The 24,490-nt window shown below is 35.5% G+C and overlaps 1 protein-coding gene across 4 annotated transcripts in view; it reads right to left on the bottom strand.

Moving 5' to 3' along the window:
* The window catches only part of SBF2 (SET binding factor 2), a 467,712-nt gene that overhangs the window by 209,028 nt on the left and 234,194 nt on the right, over window positions 1-24,490 (bottom strand). For all 4 annotated transcript variants that reach the window (XM_044919518.1, XM_044919516.1, XM_044919517.1 and 1 more), the window contains 2 exons: window positions 23,427-23,537; window positions 21,197-21,302 (listed from right to left, as the gene is read on the bottom strand). In XM_044919518.1, coding sequence (XP_044775453.1) covers window positions 21,197-21,302; window positions 23,427-23,537 — 217 coding nt within the window. The remainder of the gene's footprint in view (window positions 1-21,196; window positions 21,303-23,426; window positions 23,538-24,490) is intronic.

Here is a 24,490-nt window from a genome sequence, read left to right as displayed (position 1 = left end):
TTTGTAGTATAGTTTGAAATCAGAAAGCATGATACCTCCATCTTTGTTCTTTCTCAAGATTGCTTTGGCCACAATATTGTTCTTTAGAAATTTTTTCCTACAGTCAAGATTTGTTCTAGGATCAGATTCTCCATTTAGTTGTTGCGTTTCTTTAGTCTCATTCAATATGAAACATTATTACAACTTTATTTTTTTATTTTTTATTTTTTTACTGAGGTAAAATTCACCTACCATAAATTAACCATGTTAAAGAGAACAACTTATTGATTTGCTTATGTTGAACCATCACTGCATCCCAGGAATAAATCTCACTTAACTATGGTGTATGAACCTTTTAACATGTTGATGAATTTTTTTTTTTTAGATTTTACTTATTTAATTATTTGAGAGAGAGAGAGCATGCACAAGCAAGCACATGAAAGAGCAGGGGAGGGACAGAGAGGGAGAGGGGGAGGGAGAGGGACAAGCAGACTTGTGCAGAGCCCGAGGCTGGGCTCAATCCCACGACCCTGAGATCATGACCTGAACTGAAGGCCCCAGTAAAAAGGAGAATTACAGGTCAATATGCCTGATGAACATGGCCACAAAAATTTTCAACAAGATACTAGCAAATCGAATCCAACAGTACATTAAAACAATTCTTCACCACAATCAAGTGGGAATTATTCCTGGGCTGTGAGGGTGGTTTAATATTTACAAATCAATCAATGTGATACACTAAGAAAGGATAAGAACCATATGATTCAATAAATACAGAAAAAGCATTTGACAAAATACAGCATCCATTTTTGATAAAAACCCTCAACAAAGTAGGGATAGAGGGGACATACCTCAACATCATAAAGGACATATACCAAAGACCCACAGCTAATATCATCCTCAATGGTGAAAAACTGAGAGTTCTTCCTCTACGGTCAGGAACAAGACAGGGATGTCCACTCTCACCATGTTATTTAACATAGTACTGGAAGTCCTAGCCACATTAATTGACAACAAAAAGAAATAAAGCGCATTCAAATTGGCAGGGAAAAAGTCAAACTTTCACTATTTGCAGATCACATGATACTCTAAGTAGAAAACGTGAAAGACTCCACCAAAAAAATTGCTAGAACTGATACACGAATTCAGCAAAGTCACAGAATATAAAATCAATGTACAGAAATCTGTCGCATTTCTATACACCAATAATGAAGCAGCAGAAAGAGAAATTAAGGAAACAATCCCATTTACAGTTACACCAAAAACATAAAATACCTAGGAATAAACTTAACCAAAGAGGTAAAAGATCTGTACTCTGAAAACTACAGAACACTGATGAAATAAATTGAAGAGGACACAAAGAAATGGAAAGACATTTCCATTGGAAGAACAAATGCTGTTAAAAATGCCCATGCTACCGAAAGCAATCTACACATTTAATGCAACCCCTATCAAAATATCAACATTTTTCGCAGAGCTAGAATAAACAATCCTAAAATGTGTATGGAACCACAGATGACCCTAAATAGCCAAATCAAGCTTGAAGAAGAAAAGCAAAGCTGGAGACATCACAATTTTGGACTTCAAGCTATATTAAAAAGCAAAAATGAACTTCATCAAGATAAAAAGTTTCTGCACAGGTGAGGAAACAATCAACAAAACTAAAAAGCAACCTACAGTATAGGAGAAGATATTTGCAAATGACATATCTGATAAAGGGTTAGTATCCAAAATCTACAAAGAACTTATCAAATTCAACACCCAGAAAATGGATAACCCAGTCCGAAATGGGCAGAAGACATGAACAGACACTTTTCAAAAAAAGACATCCAGATGGCTAACAGACACATGAAAAGATGCTCAACATCAGTCATCATCAGGGAAATACAAATCAAACCTACAATGAGATATCATCTCACACCAGTCAGAATTGCTAAAATTAACACAGGAAATAACAGATGTTGGTGAGGATACAGAGAAAGGGGAAACATCTTGCAATGCTGGTGGAAATGCAGACTGGTGCAGTTACTCTGGGAAAGAGTATGGAGGTTCCTCAAAAAGTTAAAAATAGAACTACCGCATGATCCAGCAATTGCACTAGTAGGTATTTACACAAAGGATACAAAATTACTGATTTGAAGGGATACATGCACTCTGATGTTTATAGCAGCATTATCAACAATAGCCAAATTATGGAAAGAGCCCAACTGTCCATCAACTGATGAACGGATAAAGAAGAGGTAGTGTATACACACACACACACACACACACACACACACACACACACACACACAATGGAATATTACTCAGCCATCAAAAAGAATGAAATCTTGCCATTTGTAATGACATAGATAAAGCTAGAGAGTATTATGTTAAGCAAATAACAAGTCAGTCAGAGAAAGACAAATACTATATGATTTCACTATATGTGGAATTTAAGAACAAAACAAATGAACAAAGGGGGAAAAAAAGAGAGAGAGGGAGGCAAACCAAAAAAACACTCTTAACTACAGAGAACAAACTAATGGTTACAAAGGGGTAGATGGGTGAAATTGGTGGTAGGGATTAAGGAGTGCATTGCTGTGATGAGCACCAGGTGTCCTATGGAAGTGCTGAGTCACTATATGGTACACCTGAAATTAGTATTACACTGTATGTTCACTGACTGGAATTTAAATAAAAACTTTAAAAAAAAGGACCAAGATTCTGAGTATTAGGGTAATGTTAGATCATTTTTACTGGGAGTCTTTGTTCCTGGGTCACTTCTGTAGATAGACATAAGAAATATATGCATGTAGGGCGCCTGGGTGGCTCAGTTGGTTAAGCGACTGCCTTCGGCTCAGGTCATGATCCTGGAGTCCCGGGATCGAGTCCCGCATCGGGCTCCCTGCTCAGCAGGGAGTCTGCTTCTCCCTCTCCTGCTCCCCCCTCTTGTGCTCTTTCTCTCTCTCACTCTCTCTCTCAAATAAATAAATAAAATCTTTAAAAAAAAAAAAAAGAAATATATGCATGTACACACACACCGACACACACACACATATATCCAAATATATGAACACATATACATGCATATTAACAGACACATATAGAAGTACACATACACATATATATGAGAAATCCTGGGTTCACACCATTACTTTCCCAATTTTTTGTTTTGTTTTGGTTTACAGAGAGAAAGAGTGCGTGCAAGTGGGGTGGGGAGGTGGTTGAGGTGAGGAGCAGATGGAGAGAGATTGAGAGAGAGAGAATTTTAAGCAGGCTCCATGCTCAGCACAGAGCCTGATGTAGGGCTTGATCTCACAACCCTGAGATCATGACCTGAGCTGAAATCAAGAATCAGCTACTTAGGGGCGCCTGGGTGGCTCAGTTGGTTAAGCAACTGCCTTCGGCTCAGGTCATGATCCTGGAGTCCCTGGATTGAGTCCCGCATCGGGCTCCCTGCTCGGCGGGGAGTCTGCTTCTCCCTCTGACCCTCCCCCCTCTCACGTGCTCTCTCTCTCATTCTCTCTGTCAAATAAATAAATAAAATCTTTAAAAAAAAAAAAAAGAATCAGCTACTTAACTGACTGAGCCACCCAGGTGCATCTTTACACCATTACTTTTTATTCCTATAGGGTCTCTCCCCAATGACTCTAATACATATGTGTGCGTCCCTTCTTCCAGTGAGAACCCTGGATACTAGTAATATACACATATTCATTCATCTGCTAAATCTTATGCTACATATAAAATAGTTATAAAATTTCTTCAGCCATTCTAACTTAACACCACACCAACTAAAAAGGAGCTCACAATTTGTTTGAAATTCTCTCCTCAAACCTGTTCAAAACTGAGGTTAGTCAAATACTGTGTACATAAGTTATTTTGAGTAGTTTTTCCTCTTCAGTGTGGTTAGGTTTTTCATCTAAAAGACAGTGGAGGGGCGCCTGGATGGCTCAGTCGTTAAGCGTCTGCCTTGGGCTCAGGTCATGATCCCAGGGTCTTGGGATCGAGCCCTGCATTGGGCTCCCTGCTCAGCGGGAAGCCTGCTTCTCCCTCTCCCACTCTCCCTGCTTGTGTTCCCTCTCTCACTCTGTCTCTCTCTGTTAAATCAATAAAATCTTTAAAAAAAATAAAAGATTGAGTTTGCTTCTGTATGCTTCAGTTTTAGTATTTTTTTGTTTCTTCCCATCATGACTCATCTAGTATATTTTCTGAGTATGTAAGACCTACACATACTTCCAGAAGTTAAATCTATATAAAAAGGTCCACTCAAAGAAGTGGTACTTCTTCCCTGAATTAATAGTATTGTGCCCTGGTTCAACCAGGTTGAATCAATTTTATGGTTGTTATAATGTACTATAATTATATAAAATACTATTGTTGGGGGGATGTGAATGATGTATACTTGAGGATTTTCTGCACCAATTCAGCTACTTCTTCTGAGTCAAAGTATTTAAAAACAAACATTTATGTAAAAAAACCTCTGTGGTTGTATTAGTTTCCAATGGTTGCTCTAACAAATTACCACAAATTTGATGGCTTAAAACAACACAAATATATCATCTTTTATATTCTATTTTTTAAAATGTATAATAAGTCATTGTCATTAAGTGGTTGTCACTTTGACATGGAGGAAGTCCATATTACATGCTGTCCTTTTCTAGTAACAAGATATTCCTTCCTAGCTTTGTCTAGTTTATGGCACCTTAACTTTAACTATTCAGAGTTTATCTGATGAAGGGAAACATTCCCATTTTATCCAGGAGACACTTCTGAAATGTTACTTAAGCTACATTGTAAGTTTTACTGCAAAGATGTTTCATATTTTAGCCAAATATTTTTACAGTAAGAATTATAGACCTGAACCTCTGAAACAAATAATAAATTACATATTAATTTAAAAAAGGAATTCAGAATTATTTTACACATTAAAATGGTTGTTATAATATGGCATATGTTTCCTACTTAGCAGTAGATGTTTATTGTATAGCAAATAGAATTTCATGACAGTTTATTGTATAGCAAATAGAATTTCATGACATTTTATGAAGTTCTCATTGTCAAAACCTTTAATAAAAGTGAAAAGTTTTTGATATGCTCTTTTTTTTGGATACTATTGCATCTACCTATCTCTGTCTACATTTCGTGATCAAATGAATGCTTTGTAAAAATATTAGTATCTGTGTTGTAATTATAACAGGGGGTGAGGATGGGGCAGGGGGAGGTTGTTTCTTAAAATAATCACTTTAGGTTAAGCCAGTGCTTAAGAGGGAGAATGTCAAGTACTTAGTCATCCCTATTACGATATAAGGCAATATAGCTTTTCTGGAAGCTTAGACCTGAATTTGTTGTGAATAAAAATAGTAATAGATACTTTATATTTATGGGAAGAATTTCAACCAGCTCCTGATCACTTTCTAATAAAAACTCTTCAAAACATGTTAACCACTAAAAAATGTACAATACTTATTAGCTCAGTTTTTCTTGGTTTATGGAAACATCTATGTAAATGTCAAAATAAGTAATTTAGAATTATGATTAAAGTATTTGCTTAAAAAACCACAAATGTATTATCTTAAAGCTCAGCAGGACAGAAGTCCTATTTTGGGGTTTTCCAGCTTCTAGCAACTGCCCACATTCCTCGGCTCATGGCCTCCTTCCATCTTCAAAGCTGACAAAAGCCATTTCAGTGTTTCTCATTTATGTGATGTCAGAATGCATCATTCTGACACTGACTCTTCTGTCTCCCTCTCTCATCTTTTAAAGGCCCCTGTGATTTACACTGGGCCCGCCAAAGGAACAGACCCTTGAGTTAGATTTTGAAGAATAAGAAGTTAGTGAGGGAGACAAGAGCAGAAAGGCTTTCAAAGCTGACAGAAAACCATGTGCAAAGAAACAGAGGACTAAGGAGGAAAAGGCACTGAGAAACCTGTAAGTAGTTCTATCAGGGGCACGTTCAAGAAGAATTTGAATACCATGAAAAGGAATCTAGGCTTTCTTTCCTGAAGACTCCGGGGAAGAACTTTTTCCTCTCCACTCCTATCTGAACCCTGTGCAATCCCCTACAAAAAAATAATCCATTTGATAATCCATCAGAAAATAAAATTCATAGTCAGCATCATTTAGTATTAGATAAATTGTGAAGAAGGCAGGCATGTAGTTTTAAGGGACTCTATCCACTTACATCAGTCAAAACAATTAGTTTATGATACCAAGGGGGAAATATTATACTATACTTACTAAAACAGGATTTAAGTTAGGATTTATATTTGAAATGAGTTAGGGACAATATTCTAGTGCTCAAAGGGGAAGTTTTCCATTTTCCAGAAAATAATATAGTATATACATACAAATAATTTACCCATGTCTAACTGAAGATTACTTAAATTTTGTATTCTTAAATATCACATGCTTTCTTGAGTTTCAGATAATTAACAATCTCAAATATTTTAAGAAATTAATGCTTTTATTCCTAAATAGCAATGTTTCTTGCTGTGTTTATAGCTATGCAGTTATTGAGAAATTCAATTTCGTTGAACTACAAGTCATAATCAGTTTTCTACATAATCTTGAATTGTTTCCTAGTCTTTGGTAGTCAATGTCCATCTAAAGCTGCACAATAACGGTAGAGAAGACAAACAAACATTCCAGTGATAATTACTACTGATTTCACTACAATGGTTCACACACATCCTGTTGATTATTCAAATAGTAAAACATTCTGAAAAATTACTTCCGATCTTAACTTTTCTTTAGGGGTTAAAGTTCTAGAATTCATAACATCACACATTAACAAATGTATTTACTTCCTGTTTTGAAAAAACAACACCAAAAACTTTTCTCCAGAATTGTCTCCTTCGCTTGAATAATAATGATATGTTGCACAGATACAACACTATGTCTCAGTGTTCAAATGGGCAAACTGAGGAACTGAAGGCCATGGTTTCAAGACAGAATATATGTTAGGAAAACTTAAACAATTTATTATAGTTCTTTTACATAAATCCACAACAGAGAAAATGATATAATAATGGTCATGACTTAACGCAAGTCAAGGAAAAGGAGATTTCTCATTTATTTGATCAGTATCTGTCAAGTAACTACCATGTTTCAGGCACTGGGAATATAGAAATAAAGAAAAACAAGATCTCTACCTTCACAAATTAACTAAAGCTTTATATAGGTTTATATAGTTTAGTTTTATAACTATCACTGAGAGGCAATGTTTAATACGTTACAAATTCAGTGTATCATTTCCAAATATATTAGAAATGGAAATCTAAGTAAAAAATAGTTTAAAAGGTAACTGAATTGGGCAACCATGTATATTTTAGCGGTTATGAACATAGGCTTATTCCCTTGAGTGTGACATGAATTAAACATACTTTATGGACCTATAAATAGGAAGTCAATTAACAAATACATATGGCCACAAATAAATCAAATTTAATTGTGTTTATCCCAAGTAATCCATAAATGGCCCAACTCAACCAAAACCGTGTAAAAAGGTACAACGCATTTCTTTTCTTGTTTAACCCTACAATTGATTCTGAGTCTGGGGTAATTAAAACAGATTACTCCAATCCCAAATGGCCCAGATTCCTAGTCTGTGCCAGTTCTGACCGACCAGGTTTTAAAATCTCCTTAACATCTACATTTAAGCAGGAAGCAAAAGAGGTCTTGGGAATAGAATAGCAAACAAAGGGGAAGGATAATAGATTGAATAATTGACGAGTTAAAGCAAGGATCAAACAAGAGGGAATTACCTTGGCAGAAATAACTCTTAATTAAAACTTCTTACTTTCTTCTCCTCTTTCCTTTTTTCCTCCACTGTTAAGCCTTTACCAAGCTGCTGAGATATGTAAGAAATTGCTAAACTCTAAGGATAGATATAAAGAAATGGGAGGCAGGCTCGTAAGAGCTCACAGTTCACTAAAGATGGCAGATTGGTAAGTAAATAATTAAACACAACAGAATAGAGACACGTACAAACTGCTACAGAGCACAGAAAAAGAAGGTAATTTATCCTGCCATCATTTGTAAGTTGCATACTTCAATAATGGAGTACCCATATTTGGTAAGAATATTAATCCCTAAGTGCTGAAAGCAAAATGAAATTTTGGACGAGAGAATTTTGTGAGAAAGGACAACTCTTCTTTTTTTTTTTTTAAGACTTTATTTATTCATTTGAGAGGAGAGAGAGAGAGGAGAGCCCCAGCGGTGGGGAAGGGAAGAAGGAGAGGGAGAAGCAGACCCCCCGCTGAGCAGGGAGCCTGAAGCCAGCTAGATTCCAGGACCCTGAGATCATGACCTAAGCCAAAGGCAGACACTTAACCCCGACTAAGCCACCCACTTTTTTTTTTATTATGAAGGACAACTCTTAATGGCTATCTTGCCTCAAAGCATTTGCATTCATTAAAAGATAACTCAATACAATACAAAGATAGAGATAACTATTTAATAATAGCATTTAAGCACCAGGAAAGGAAAAGGGAGAAGATAGTTTTGAACCAGGATTCTTCTGAACTGTCCTCAAATTATATCATGTAGCAACCACATGCTTTATTAATGCGTAATTCCAGCAAGGGTAGTACACTAGTCAATAAGCACTCAACTGGTCACTGTCAGTCAGTCTTTGGTATTTTAAAAATGGCTAGCTTTACAAAACTAGCATAAATACTTAATCTTTAATTGTCAAAAGAAAAGCAATGAATTTCCTGATCACAGTCTATTTCCTACAACTTAAGTCTCATCAAACCTCTTACTATTTTATGAAGACCTTTTTTATGCTCTATACCATTGCTTATGTTCTTCCTTCTGTCTGTAATGCCCTTTGTCCTCTTTTCTAGCTAGTAAGGTATCTCTTGGTATCTCTCTTGGCTCTTGGTATCTATTTATTTTTTTAAATTCTTGTAAAACTTGTCACTTCAGGAATAATTATATAGTGTTATAGACAGAAGCTTTCCCAGGGAAAGACAAAAGAGAATACCAAAATTTTTCCATTAAAATATTCAAAAGTAAAAGTAACTTTCTGAATTGAAAATTACAGCTATATTCAACATTTTAAGTATGTTTATGTAAAAGGTAAAAATAATGTTTATAAGATAAACTGAAGAAAAATTCTGGCTATTTTAATAATTTTTAAAGCACCTATATTTAGTATTAGAGACAATCAACACAGAAATATTGATCTAATAATAGTTAATGAAAAACTGGCTAAAGTTAATTTAAGTAAGCAAAAAGAAAGTATGCATGTAAAAAAAAGTTCATACCAAGACTGAATCATGAGGAAATATAAATTTTGAGCAGACCAATAATGAGTAAGGAGATTGAAACAGTAATCAAAACTTCCCAACAAAGAAAAGTTGAGGGCTAGATGGTTTCACTGGTAAATTCTATCAAACACTTAAAGAAGAATTAATACTAATGCTTCTCATATTTTCAAAAAAATTGAAGAGGAGGGAACACTCCCAAACTAATTTTACAAGTCTAGCATTACCCTGATAACAAAGCCAGATAAGGACACTATAAGAAAAGAGACTCTTAATCACAGGCTAATACCCCTGATGAATAGATGCAAAAATTCTCAATAAAATACCTGCAAACTGAATTCAGCATCACATTAAAAGGATCAAACACAATCATCAAGCAGGATTTATATCTGGGATGTAAGGGCAGTTCAACATACACAAATCAGTCAACATGATATACCACATTAATAGAATGAAAGATTTAAAAATCACATGGTCATCTCAATAGAAGCAGAAAAAGCATTTGACAAAATTTAACATCTTTTCATGATAAAAATTCTCAACAAATTGGGCATAGAAGGAATGTACCTCAACATAATAAATGCTATACATGGCAAGTCCACAGCTAACATCTTACTCAATTGTAAAAGGTTGCAAGCTTTCCTGCTAAGATAAGAAATAAGACAAGGGTGTCCACTCTTACCATTCAATTCAACATAGTACTAGAAATCCTAGTCAGAGCAATTAGGGAAGAAGAAAAAATAAAAAGCATCCACATAAGAAAGAAACAAGTAAAACTGTCTCTATAGATGATATGATCTTATACAGAGAAAATCCTAAAGACTCTACCAAAGAACTATTACAGCTAATAAACTAATTCAGTAAGTTGCAGGGTCAAACAAAGTCAACATACAAAAATAAGTTGCATTTCTATACCCTAACAAAAAACTATCTGAAAAGGAAATAAAACAATCCCATTTATAACAGCATCAAAAATAATTAAAAACTCAGGGATAAATGTCTAACAGACACATGAAAAAATGTTCAACATCACTTGGCATCAGGGCAATACAAATCAAAACCACAATGTGATACTACCTCACACCAGTCAGAATGGCTAAAATTAGCAAATCAGGAAACAACAGATGTTGCCAAGGATGTGGAAAAAGGGCAGCCCTCTTACACTGCTGGTGGGAATGTGAACTGGTGCAGCTACTCTGAAAAACAGTGTGGATATTCCTCAAAAAAAGTTAAAAATAAAACAACCCTAAGACCCAGCAATTGCACTACCAGATATTTACCGAAAGTATACAAAAATAGTGATTCAAAGGGCACATGCACCCCAATGTTTATAGCATCAATGTCCACAATAGCCAAAATATGGAAAAGAGCCCAGATGTCCATCGACACATGAATGAATAAAGAAGATGTGGTATGTGTATACACACAAACACAAGGGAATATTACTCAGCCATCAAAAAGAATGAATTCTTGCCATTTGCAATGACGTGGAGAGAACTACGGTATCATGCTAAGTGAAGTAAGTCAGTCAGAGAAAGACAAATACCATAAGATTTCACTCATGTGGAATTTAAGAAACAAAACAGATGAACATAGGGGAAGGGAAGGAAAAATAAAAGATGAAAACAGAGAGGGAGGCAAATCATAAGAGACTCTTAATCACAGGAAACAAACTGAAGGTCGCTGGAGGGGAGGTGGGTGGGGGCATGGGGTAACTGGCTGATGGGCATTAAGGAGGGCACTTGATGTAATGAGCATCAGGTGTTATATGCAACTGCTGAATCACTAAATTCTACTCCTGAAACTAATAATAACTATATGTTAACTAAATTGAATTTAAATAAAAAATTTTTTAAAAACTTAGGGATAAGGAGATGAAAGATCTGTATGTTAAAACCCACAAGACTTTGATGAAAGAAACTAAAGAAGACACAAATAAGTGGAATGATATCCTGCGTTTATGAATCAGAAGAATTGATATTGTTAAAATGTTCACACTACCCAAAACCATCTATGGATTCAATACAAACTCTATCAAAATTCTAATGACATTTTTCACAGAAACAGAAAAAAAAAATCCTAAAATTTATATGGAACCATAAAAGACCCCAAATAGTCAAAGCAATTCTGAGAAACAACAAAGCTGGAAGCATCACAATTCTTGATTTAAAACTGCATTACAAAGCTAAAGTAATAAAAATAGTATGGCACTGTCATAAAAACAAACACACAAATCAATGGAAAAGAAATGAGATCATAGAAATAAACTCACACATATAAGGTCAATGAATATTTGAGTCAGGAATATTCAATGGGGAAAAGATAATCTCTTCAATAAATGGTGCTGCGAAAACTTGATACTCACATGCAAAAGAATGAAACTGGTCCCCTATCTCACATCACTCACAAAAAATAACTCAAAATGGATTAAATACATAAACATAAGAACCCAAACTATAAAACTACTAGAGGAAAGCATAGAGGAAAGGCTCCTTTACATTGGTTTTGGCAATGATTTTTTCAATGGGATACCAAAAGAAAAAATAAACAAGTGGGACAACATTAAACTAAAAAGTTTCTCCACAGGTAAAGAAATAAATCAGCAAAATGAAAAGACAACCTACAGAATAGGAGAAAATATATGCAAACCATCCACCTGATAAGGGAATAATATCTAAAAAATATAAGGAACACATACAACTTGATAGCAAAACAAACAAAAACCACCTATCTGATTAAAAACTGGGCAAAGGACTTGAATGGATATTTTTCCAAAGACATATGAATGCCATGAAAAGATGCTTAGCATCACTAATCATCAGGGAAATGCAAATCAAAACCACAGTGAGTTATCATCTTACATTTGTTAGAATGATTACTAAAAAGACAAGAGGTAACAAGTGTTGGCAAGGCGGTGGAGAAAAGGTATCCTGTGAGTAGGATGCAGCCATTATGGAAAACAGTATGGAGGTACCTGAGGAAATTAGAAATAGAACTGAAATAAGTCAATCAGAGAAAGACAAGTATCATATGATCTCACTGATATGAAGAATTTGAGAAACAAGACAGAGGATCATAGGGGAAGGGAGGGAAAAATAAAACAAGACAAAACCAGAGAGGGAGATAAACCATAAGAGACTCTTAATCTCAGGAAACAAACTGAGGGTTGCTGGAGTGGAGGCGAGTGGGTGGGTGAGGTGGTTGGGTGATGGACACTGGGGAGGGCACGTGCTATGGTGAGCACTGTGAATTGTGTAAGACTGACGAATCACAGACCTGTACCCCTGAAACAAATAATACATTATATGTATTTAAAAAAAAAAAGAACTACCATATGATCCAGCAATCCCACTTCTGATTATATATCCTAAAGAAATGAAATCCCTATCTCAAAGAGATATCTACATTCCCATGTTCATTATAGCATTATTCATAACAGCCAAGACATGGAAATAATCTATGTGTCCATCAATAGATAAATGAATAAAGAAAATACGTGTAATACAATGGAATGTTATTTAGCCATAAAAAGGAAGGAAATCCTTTTTTGTGACAACACGGATAGACCTTATAGGCATTATGTTAAGTGAAACAAGTCAGACAGAGAAAGATAAATACTTTATGTTTTCACTTATATGTGGAATTAAAAAAAAACAAAAAAAGCTGAATTCAGACAGAAATAGAGAGTAGAATGGTGGTTACCAGAGACTCAGGGGTGTGAGAAATGGGAGATGCTGGTCAAAGGGTACAAATTCTAGGTATAAGATGAATAAATTCTGGGGCTCTAATGTACAGCACGGTGATTATAATTAACAATACTGTATTATATACTTAAAAGTTGTTAAGAGATCTTAAAGATTATCAGCATACACATAAAAATGATAATTATGTGAGGGGACAAAGGTGTTAACTAACCTTACTGTAGTAAACATTTCACAATATATACTTGCATCAAGTCATCACATGTAAACCTTAAACTTACATAACCTATGTGTCAGTAATACCTCAATAAAGCTGGGAAAAAAAAGTATAAGTACAGATGATACAAGACTACTGTTGTTTAACTATCAAAACAGTGATAATAGCTGAAGGTCCAAAATCATTTTAGTCTGTGACTTTAAAAATGTGAAATAAGGGGCGCCTCGGTGGCTCAGTCAGTTAAGCGTCTGCCTTCAGCTCAAGTCATGATCCCAGGGTCCTGGGATCGAGCCCCGCATCACACACTCCGCTCAGCGGGGAGCCTGTTTCTCGCTCTCCTACTTCCCCTGCCTGTCTCTCACTCTGTCAGATAAAATAAATAAAATCTTTAAAATAAAAAAGTCTAATAAATAATATACTGTAAAAACCTGGGGAATAAGTATTCTAAAACTAGTGTATTTGCTGTTAAAATCCAAATTATAGCTAAACAGATATGGCAAAACATATCATGAGAATTTCACAAAATTATTTGGGTTAAGGAGGGACATCTGAGTTAAACAGCTATGGATTAGATGAAAAAATGAGATGGGCTATAAAACCCAGTCCTGTGAATACAATCTTACTAACATTAAAAAAAAAACAAAAACAAAACCCTGCAGTTTTCCACACTTAAGACACAAATCTTCAGGTAAACAAAAATAGTTCACATAGGCTACTAGGAACAAAGAAACAAATAAGATGGCAAGTAAGAGATGAAGGGTGATTGACAGGAAATTATGGGGTGATGGTAGAAGTCCACATAATTATTTCAGGCAAACACAGAGACATCTCAAACTATGAAAAACAAATTCATTATCCTAACAATCCTTGGAGAGAAGAACCAAGGAAATGCTATCATTAGATTTAGACCTTCCACAGGAAAATGGTCAAGGCTACAAAAGAATCTTAGTCTTATCTGCTTCCTCTCTGTGCTTTATAAAATCCACCACCACCATCTCACCCCCAACCCAGGTAGTGAACTCTGATAATGGTCTAATATTGGCCTTCAACAACAGTCCAACCAAAATGACCGGTGATAAGAACATGCCTTTAGTCAGAATTATCAGTACCACATGTTCTGGAAACTACAACTCTGCACATGGCGCTGTTTTAGAGGCATCCTTCTTTCTCCTTCCCTTTCTTATCTTTTCCTTATTTTTTCCCTGAAAAATTAAATTTTGAATATGTAAGCAAAAGATAATTCAGCTCAAACATACTAGAGAGTAAAATAATGAAATCTGATCTTCAAATGACTAATAATCATACATCCTGGCACACTTCATCCATACCTAGAACATCTAATGAAATAACGATTGCCATTTTCTTCATGACTAATATATTCACTCATTTATTCAAAAAATATTAATGTCTTCTGAGTCCAAGGTACTATGCCAAATATAGAGGACACACAGAATAATAAGAAAGTTCTTAAAGCTCATAGTCTTATTAACTCCTTATTAATAGGGGAAAAGCATGGAGGAGAATTTCCATACCATCCCTGAAGACATCTGGGAATCAACACAACAGCCCTGTACTGCCTACTTCTAGACTTCCTATTATCTGAGGATAAAATGTCTAATTTGTTGAAGCACTGTACTTTTTAAAAAAATAAAAGTTAGGTATATATATAAAAAGTTAAAATAGTTTTATAAGTTTAAGATTTTATTTATTTATTTGAGAGAGAGAGAAAGAAAGAGCACAATTGGGGAGGAGAAGCAGAGGGAGAGAGAAAATGAGTGCAGAGCCCAAGGCAGGGCTCAATCCCAAGACCCCTGAGATCATGACCTGAGCCGAAATCAAGAGTCAGGTGCTTAACTGACTGAGCCATCCAGGCGCCCCTAGTTTTATAAGTTGTTTAAAAAATATTTTTATTGAAAGATTAAACACAAAAATAGAAAACCATACAAATAAAATGGATGGCTTAAGGAATTATCTTACAAACACTACTTAAGTCAACAAAGAGAACTTTGCCAGCAACCCGAAAGGCCCCTTCTATGTGCCCCCAATCAGAACTACCTCTCTACTGCCATAAGTAACCCTTATCTTGACTTTATTCTATTAACCATTTTCCTGATTTTTTCTATAGTTTTATCACCCAAATGTGCATTCCTAGACACTACAGTTCAATCTCTCTATTAAAAAGGAGATTTTTAAAAAGATTTTATTTACTTATTTGAGAGTGAGAGATCATAGAGAGAGAGGAAGAGGGAGAAGGAGACTCGCTGCTGAGCAGAGAGCCTGACACAGCACTTGAACCCAGGAACCTGAGATCACAACCTGAGCCGAAGGCAGACATCCAACTGACTGAGCCACCCAGGAGCCTCCAAAATGGAATGTTTTAAATCTCTTTTAATCTAGAGGTTACTCCTCCATTCCTTTCCTTTCCTTATAATTTATTTGTTAAAGAACCTGGGACATTTGACCAATAGACTTTTTGCAAACACAGATTTTTTTTTTAGGTTTTTAATTTTAATTCCAGTATAGTTAACATACAGTGTTATATTAGTTTCAGGTGTACAATGCAGTGATTCAACAATTCTATACATTACTCAATGCTCATCATGATAAGTGTACTCTTAATCCCCTTACCTATTTCCCCCATCCTCCCACCCACCTCCCCTCTAGTAAACATCAGTTTGTTCTCTATAGTTAAGAGTATGTTCCTTGGTTTTCTCTTTCTTTTTTTCTTTGCTTGTTCCTTAAATTCCACATATAAGTGAAATCATATGGTATTTGTCTTTCTCTGACTTATTTTGCTTAACATTACACTCTCTAGCTTCATCCATGTTGTTGCAAATGCAAGGTTTCATTCTTTTTTATGGCTGAATATTTCATTGTATATATATGTGTATATATTTTCTAAGAACCTAGATTTTGACAATTGCAATCTTGTGTAGTACACTATGTTCTCCTATCTTCTGCATTTTCTGCAATCGGATTTAATCCCTCCGGCAAAACTACAGGTAGTGTTTGGCAAGGCTAAATATATTTGTTTGTTTTCCTTCCTATGATAATACTTGTTGATGCTCAGATCTTCATTTTCTAAACTGTAAAATGATGTTCTAGTACTATAATTTTTTTCATTTATTGATAGAACACTTTTAAAAAGAGACAATTCCCCTAATCTACTATTACGTTACCCTGTACTGCAATTCATATAGACAAAACAGAATAAATGCTGCATTCTTTTCCTTTATTGATAAGTTTTCAAGATAACAAATCATTTCCCTGTCATATTCTAAGGTAATAATTTTTCATTTAATGTTATTATGAATTCATAGATTTAAAAATATTTGCTGGGGGCGGCTGGGCAGCTCAGTCAGTTAGGTGTCAACTCTTGGTTTTGGCTCAGGTCAAGATCTCGGGGTTGTGAGACTGAGCCCCGTGTTGGGCTCTGCGCTCAGCATGGAGTCTGCTTCAGATTCTCTTCCTCTCCCCTTCCCAACATGTTCTTTCTCTCTCTCTCTCAAATACATAATCTTTAAAAAAATTTTTAATTAAAAAATTTTAACAAGATAAAAATATTTGCTGGGTTTCAACCAACTGCAATTTTCACCATTTATGAAGCTCAAATTATACCATCCTGGATCCATCGCAAGTCTCTTCAAGATGGCTCCTGAATTCCTTTGACAAGGCCCTAATAATTTTTTCTCTATTGAGCTATAATTCATAGACCATAAAACTCACCCTTATATAGTGTATACAGTTCAGCGGTGGTTAGCACAGCCACAGGTTGTAAAATCATCACCAGTCTCTAACTCTTAAAAAAATTTCATGTCTGAAGAGAAACCCCATTCTCATTATCAGTCACTTCATTGTCCCCTCCCCACCACCTCCTGGCAACCACTAATCTCCTTCCTGTCTCGATGGATTTGCCTATTGTAGACAGTTCATATAAATGGAATCATAAAATATATGGCCTTTTGAGTCTTGCTTCTTTCACTTTTACATAATGTTTTCAAGATTTGTCCATTTGTAGCATGTATCAACAATCCATTCCTTTTTATGGCTGAATATTATTCCAGTATGTGGATATACCACCGATTTGTTTATCCATTTATGAATTGATGGACATTTGGGTTGTTTCCATTTTTTGGCTATCATGAATAATGCTGCTTTGAACATTCATGTACAAGTTTTTATATGAATATATGTTTTCAATTCACTTGTAGAATTTGATATATTTTTACATATATATATATATATATACATATACATACTGTAAACCATCACCACAATCAAAATAATGAACACAAACATCCCAAATTTTCCTCATATCTCTTTGTAATCCCTCTCTTCCCACCCCCCAGGGCAACCAGTGACCTGTTTCTTTTTTTTCTTCTTTTTTAAAGATTTTATTTATTTATTTGACAGAGAGAGACACAGTGAGAGAGGAGCACAGGCAGGGGGAGGGGGAGAAGGAGAAGCAGGCTTCCCACGGAGCGGGGAGCCCGATGCGGGGCTCGATCCCAGGACCCTGGGACCATGACCTGAGCCGAAGGCAGACGCTTAACGACTGAGCCACCCAGGCGCCCCCAGTGACCTGTTTCTATTACTACAGATGAGACTGCATTTTCTTGAACTTTATAGAAACCAAATCATATAGTATGTATTCTTTTTTGTATGGCTTTTTAAATTCAGCATAATTATTTTCAGATTAACCTATGCTGTATCAATAATTCATTACTTTGTATTGTTTAGTAGCATTCCACTGTATGGATATATCAGAGAATATTTATCCATTACCATCACCATTATCCACTGCCATTGATGGACACTGATCTTGTTCCCAGTTTTTTACTATTATAAAAATGTGGATATGAACATTCATGTACAAGTATTTTATGGACAATGTTAAAGCATTTTCTTTAGGTAAATGGAGTGAAAGGCTTAGGAGTCGAATGGCTGGATTATTTGGTTTATTTAACTTTTTTAGAAAGTTAAAACTGTGCTCCAATTCACATTCTCATCAGAAGTGAATTAAATATACAATTCCTCTACAACTCTGCCAATATTCAGGCAGCTCTCTGAAAAGCTGGAATGCTGTTTTTCCTCTCTATATGCCCCGAGTTGTGCACCTTCTCCCAACTGCGACAAACAGTGATGGTACAGCAAGTTACCCTTCACTCTTCTTTGTTCTCAGTGGTATCCAAACCATGCTGATCCTGTCAGTGCTCCGAATGAGGTGAGACAGTCTCACCCTCAGGCAGCCCTCCACAAAGCTAGAAAAATGCATGCATACTCCATTGTTCTCCTTCTCCCTCCCCCAAGGAGAAGCTGCAAGCCGGGGGGGGTCCTCTCCCAGCACTGAGCTCTGCTGGCTTAGGGGAGAGGCTGACAGGGTAAAGTGAAATTGCTCTTCTTACCCATTTTAATGTGTCTGTTCTCAGCTTTGTGATCATCTGGGGTATTGCAAATTCATAGCTAGATTCTGGAATTCTCATTTGGGTATTTTGGTCAGTATATCATCATTAAAGCAATGTTTCTGTGGAAGGAAAAGGACTAGGACTTCTTATGCTGCCATCTTGCTGATGTCACTCCCCAAATTCTCATTCTTGACTGTTTGTCTCCTTCACTATTTTAAGCACAATTATTTTTTTTTTAAGATTTTATTTATTTATTTGACAGAGAGAGACAGCAAGAGCAGGAACACAAGCAGGGGGAGTGGGAGGGGGAGAAGCAGGCTTCCTGCTGAGCAGGGAGCCCGATGCGGGGCTCGATCCCAGAACGCTGGGATCATGACCTGAGCCGAAGGCAGACGCTTAACGACTGAGCCACCCAGGCGCCCCAAGCACAATTATTTTAATATGTGAATTTGATAACTATTTTCTGGTGCCCCTATGGGTTTTTATATTGTCTATGGTTTCTTCTATATTTCTTTCATATAGGATTAGTCCTCATATTTCTGGTTATTTTTGATTGAGTGCTGGGCATATATATATGAAATTCTGTAGACATACTGAAGACCTAGAATACAGTTATCTTGTTCCAGAGAGGAATTTACTTTTACTTGTACTATACGGCTAGAGACAGTAGCACCAAGGATCACGATAATCCATTTCAGGGAACTGAAATGATTTCAAGTTCCACTTCAGTTCCTCAAGGGACCTTGTGTGGTTTACTTGTGATTTACTCATTCCTAGGTTGTGGTCCCTTGCAGTCCCAACTCAAAGCAGGAGAGCTTTATAAAGAAATCTCCCTTGGTAAAACCTGAACTCAGTTTTCCCGTTCCCTATGGGATAGCAATACTGCTGTGATCAGCTTTTCAGTTACTTCTTCCAAATTAAACAGATGCTCTGGGAAAAACTGGTCTCAAATGTCTGGCTCACTTCTCTAAGTTTCCTTTAATATCTTTACTTCCTCTGATGCTTTCAAATAGATGATGTTTATATTTACATAGTTTTTCAAGTAGTCATTGTTAAGAGGGTTAGTCTAAATTATATAGACCACTGTTACTTGAAGAAAGGTCCAGGTTTTATATATTTATACTTTATCTACAGTAGTTTTTCTCAGTGGGCGTGCTACCAGTGTTTCTGAGGTAAAAACTCTCTGGTACACATACATCATGCATGACAGATGTTTAATAGCCCTAGTCCTGGGCACTAAATGCCAGTAACATCCCTTCCCTCCCCCTTGTCAAACCATTATAAAAACTCAAAAAAATAACAGGCTTATAAAGCACTCATTAAGATAAAAGGTAGATTACTTTGTGTCATTATTTTTGTTCCTCTTAATGGTAAATCTTTGTTTTGACTGACCCTTGTATGGGGTATATAGCCTCTTCTAAAAGTAAAAAAGTCACGTGAATAGTGCTTGGCTAAAATCAACTAAGTCAATGGTTAGTAGGGACCATGGACAGGCTGCAGATAACCCATGAACTCCCTAAAATTATTTCTAAAAGTTTATGGAAAGTATTTAATCAACAAGATAGTCTTTAGAGAACCACCACCAGGGAGAGTTTATCTGTTTCACATATTAAGAAAAAAATAGCTTTAATTAAATTAGGACTTCGTTGAAATGACTCAGTGAGTAGTAGAATATTTCGGAGGGGAAAGAAGAAAGGATAGGTAATTTTTTAGTGTTTGAACTCCTGATATAATGGGGGGAAAACTACTACTTTGGGATTGGTATCACCATCAATCTTTATTAGGATACTATAAAACTCTGTATATTTACATTAATTTCTTCTGAGGCTTTCTAAATTTGACAATTGAAGTCACAGCAGAAGAATAAGGATGGGGCCATTAATGAAAAAGGAGTGACAAATTAGAGAGCTGAGCTAGAAGCAAAATTCAACATGAGACAGAAGGGAAACAAGAGGGTAGAAGTTTTGTGTAAGGAACTAGTAATTCCATGGAGAATATGAGCCCTAGGGAAGAGAAGGTTTCAATGTAACTTAAAAAAGACAAAGACAGATGGAGAACACTGACAAAGATTGGATCAAAGAGAATGGGACACTCATATGCAGGCACATATAAAGGACAAGTAAGAGGTAAAGTAAATGGGAATCTCTGGCAGCCCTGATCAGAAACATCTTCACTCTAAAGTTATATACTATTCCTTAAATGAAGGACAAGCTGTCCGATGGACAGAATGCACTTTCCGGTGTCCCCCTGCAATTCTTCAGCCTTTCCATTGCTAGAAAATTGGAGATAAAGTTCTGGTCCAGATCATGGATTAGAAGGACAGGACTTTTTGTTCCATTTGACAAGGTTTCTACAAAACTAATTCATCTTAGGAGAAGCAAAATATACTATCTATTCATCTTTTAAAGCATAAAGAAAATCTGCCTATTTTCTATATGTCTAATTGACTCCAGAGCAAAAGAGGTCAGAGTTAAAAATTTTTAAAAAAGAATAAGTACCATTTAAGACTAAGACCCACATAATTATGTATTTTATATATCAGATATTTAATCATTAGTTTTTTTTTCTTGATTCATGTCAGGTGATATGAGCTTAAAATAAATCCACAAGAGGACATTGACAATGGGAGAATAAACATACCCAACTGCTGAAACAGGAGAGCCACACTAGTGCCTGTGACAGGAAGACTATCATGCAAAGGAGTCTGGATCAGCTGTCTATCTCCTGCACCCAAGGAAAACAGCTTCTGCAGAATAGAGGAAAAACACACACAGAAACATAAATGATTTCTTTTCAGACATTTTCTTAAGACAAAAAAAAAAATCCCTTTAAGTTCAATTTTTTAAAATTTCTTTGAAGTTCAAATTTAGAGTTGGTGATAACCCTGTAAGATCCAATTAGCAGATGCCAAGAGTAATAATGTAACTGAAAACATTCAAGTTACACTGTGCCCAAATGAACACGGTATAAGAAAATTCAGTAATTAGAAAGTTGAAATTTAATAAATGATGAGATACAAAAATCACTGATAATCATACTTATCTAAAAAATAATAAAATGTTAAAGTCAACATTTTTTTTTTTTTTAAAGATTTTATTTATTTGATAGAGAGAGACACAGCGAGAGAGGGAACACAAGCAGGGGGAGTGGGAGAGGGAGAAGCAGGCCTCCCGCAGAGCGAGGAGCCCGATGCGGGGCTCGATCCCAGGACTCTGAGATCATGACCTGAGCCGAAGGCAGACGCTTAACGACTGAGCCACCCAGGTGCCCCTAAAGTCAACATTTTTATGCCAACTATATGCAATAAAACTTGGAGAAACAAAAACTATATAATATGAACCACATATGTAATATTTGTAAGAAGTTCTTATTTTTTTCATTTTTTTTCTTTCACTTATTTGTGAGAGAGAGAGAGAGAGAGAGAGAGCACATGCAGGGGTCGCGGCAGGCAGAGGGAGAAGCAGGCTCCCCCCTGAGCAAGACACCTGATGCGGGACTTGATCTCAGGACCCTGGGATTATGACCTGAGCTGAAGGCAGATGCTTAACTGACTGAGCCACCCAGGAGTCCCAATAAAAAGTTTTTTTAATTAAAAAATAAATCAACAAAATAAAGTCAGCATAAATCCCATCATGATAAAGGTCAATGAAACAATTCCACTGCTTTCAGGTTTAGGACCATTTGTGACCAAACTCACATTTTATATTCTACCCTTGGAGTAGAGGGAGAAGATTGAGGAGGCAGGAGGAAAAAAAAGGGATTAAAAACTAAAGAATAACAGAAGATACCAGGTAAGACAAAAGATAGTTAAAAGGCAAAGGGCAAAGAAAATGGATGTCAGTTTCACTGGAAGTACCATCTCTGTCAGACTGAGGAGGATAAACAATGCAATTTTTAGAAGGCTGTCCTCTTCTACAGTATTACACAAGAATAAGCAAAATAAATGATCAACTAATCAGTTTTAGGGCTTAAGGAGAAGAGTCTTTTTTATTTTTTATTTTTAAGTATGGTCCCCTAGAAACATTGAGACACAGAAGTTGAGGTTCTTATTTTTCTACTTCAAAGACGAAAATGAAAATCTTTAGACAAACAGGATGAAAAACCCATGACCACTATGAGAAAGTTTTATTTCAGTAAAAGAATTTAATGTCCTCCTTTAAGGCTAAATATATGACAAAATCCTTGGGAAATTTAAGGGATAGATTATACTTTTTGGAAAAAATCTGTGATTCTGGATGATCATCAACATTATTATTGCTAAAGGCAGCAGACTGAAATTAGAAAAATAAGCACCCTTCTTTCAAAGCTTACATGCAAGTTATTCTATTAAAGATTACAAAGACAGAAAATGGTTTTAGGGTCATGTATAATTGCTGTTATCCAGGGAAATTAATAAATAAATAAACCTATTCAGAAGTAGTCATTAGTGTTACAAAGAATTATTTTGAGAGTTTTTCTTAATGTTACCTCCTAATTTTTATCACTCAAAAATTTTTTGATATAAATTAATAAAATGAGCCATAACTACATAGAGGAATAAGAAAGGCAGAAAGAATGCATTTAAATGTTCAGCTTAAAAAAGTGTATTTCCAAGAAAATGTAAACTAGAGTTCAAGTTACACAAAATATGACTTCTAATTATGCTATGTGAAAGGTGAACCCTGAGTTAAAATTAACCTCATGACCTAAGAAAAGAATGGAATCTTGGGTCTCTAGAAGGCAGACCATAGGGACAATGCTTAACTAAGATCCTCTTTAAAATAAAAATATTTAAGAAATTCTTTTTTTTTCTTTTCTTCATAAATTAAATTAACTGGAGGAGAAGAAAAGAGGAACAGGCCCTCTTCATCTCCCTTTTCATTCTATTTACCTGAGACCCTCCAGCCGCTGGGACAAGGCATGCACACAGGTTTGCAATGAGACTTTCCAAGGAGACATTCAGACTGTCCACATACACAGTGTAGATCAAACCTAGGCAAGCCTGCAAAGAGAAGATGCATGTAGTTTTTTCATGGAGAAAGTAAACATTGAAAATAAATTGCTGTGACATCTGCTCCTAGGAAACTTCCCTTTGAAGCCAGTAAAGTATATTCTACAGTGACCACAGAATAAATTTTAAGCAGCAAATGTTATTAAGTTTATTAAATTTTCTTCCTTAACCAGAAGCTCTAAATGAGCTTTTGAGATGAGTTTATAAAAAGCAGAAATCTATAATTTGTAAAACAGGTGCTTGTGCTCAGATAACCACTTTAGCAAATTTGTAGGGCTTTAAAACTGTTTTGTCTCTTACTTTGCATAACTTCAAATTTCAAGATAAAAATTTAAAAATTTTATATTTTTGTGGTTCTTAGAACATTTGTTATACAGAAAAATTTTGTGACTTATTACAGAGGTTAGCAAAATAGAGACAAGATATGTAAAAACTTTATGCTCAGAAGAAGGTAGGCAGTAAAGTGAAAGACAAAATGCAATCTTTATGAATGTTTCAGTTTATTAAAATTTGTGACTCTAAAAAATTATATTTGTTAGAAGTTACCCATTATTATTGAAATCTTGACATGAAGTTAATTTTTCTAGAATATACATAATCTCAACAATATGGAAAAGTTTTCCAGAAATTTCCAAGTCCTTGTGAAATGTTAAGGTATATTTTATACTTTCCAAAGAGATCTGTGATTTTGGACAATAATCAACATTACTATTATTAAAGGTAGCAACTGAAATAAGAAAAATAAGCCCTCTTCTTTCAAAGCTTAAATGTATTTATAACTAAATAAAATTTTTTTCTTGCATTTGAAAATTCTGAGTGTCTCAAAAAGGAAAATATCAGGAAGTAAGCAATATTCTAAAGCTATCTTGGCAATCAGAACTGTTTGAAATTACAAATATCCATTCTATTTACTTGAGTCTGGTGTTCCTCAAAAGAACGGCACG

The sequence above is a fragment of the Neomonachus schauinslandi genome, chromosome 11 (genome assembly GCF_002201575.2).
Source record: "Neomonachus schauinslandi chromosome 11, ASM220157v2, whole genome shotgun sequence".
NCBI lineage: Eukaryota > Metazoa > Chordata > Mammalia > Carnivora > Phocidae > Neomonachus > Neomonachus schauinslandi.
Note: the sequence above shows the minus strand (reverse complement) of the source record. Positions and strands in the feature narration are given on the sequence as shown.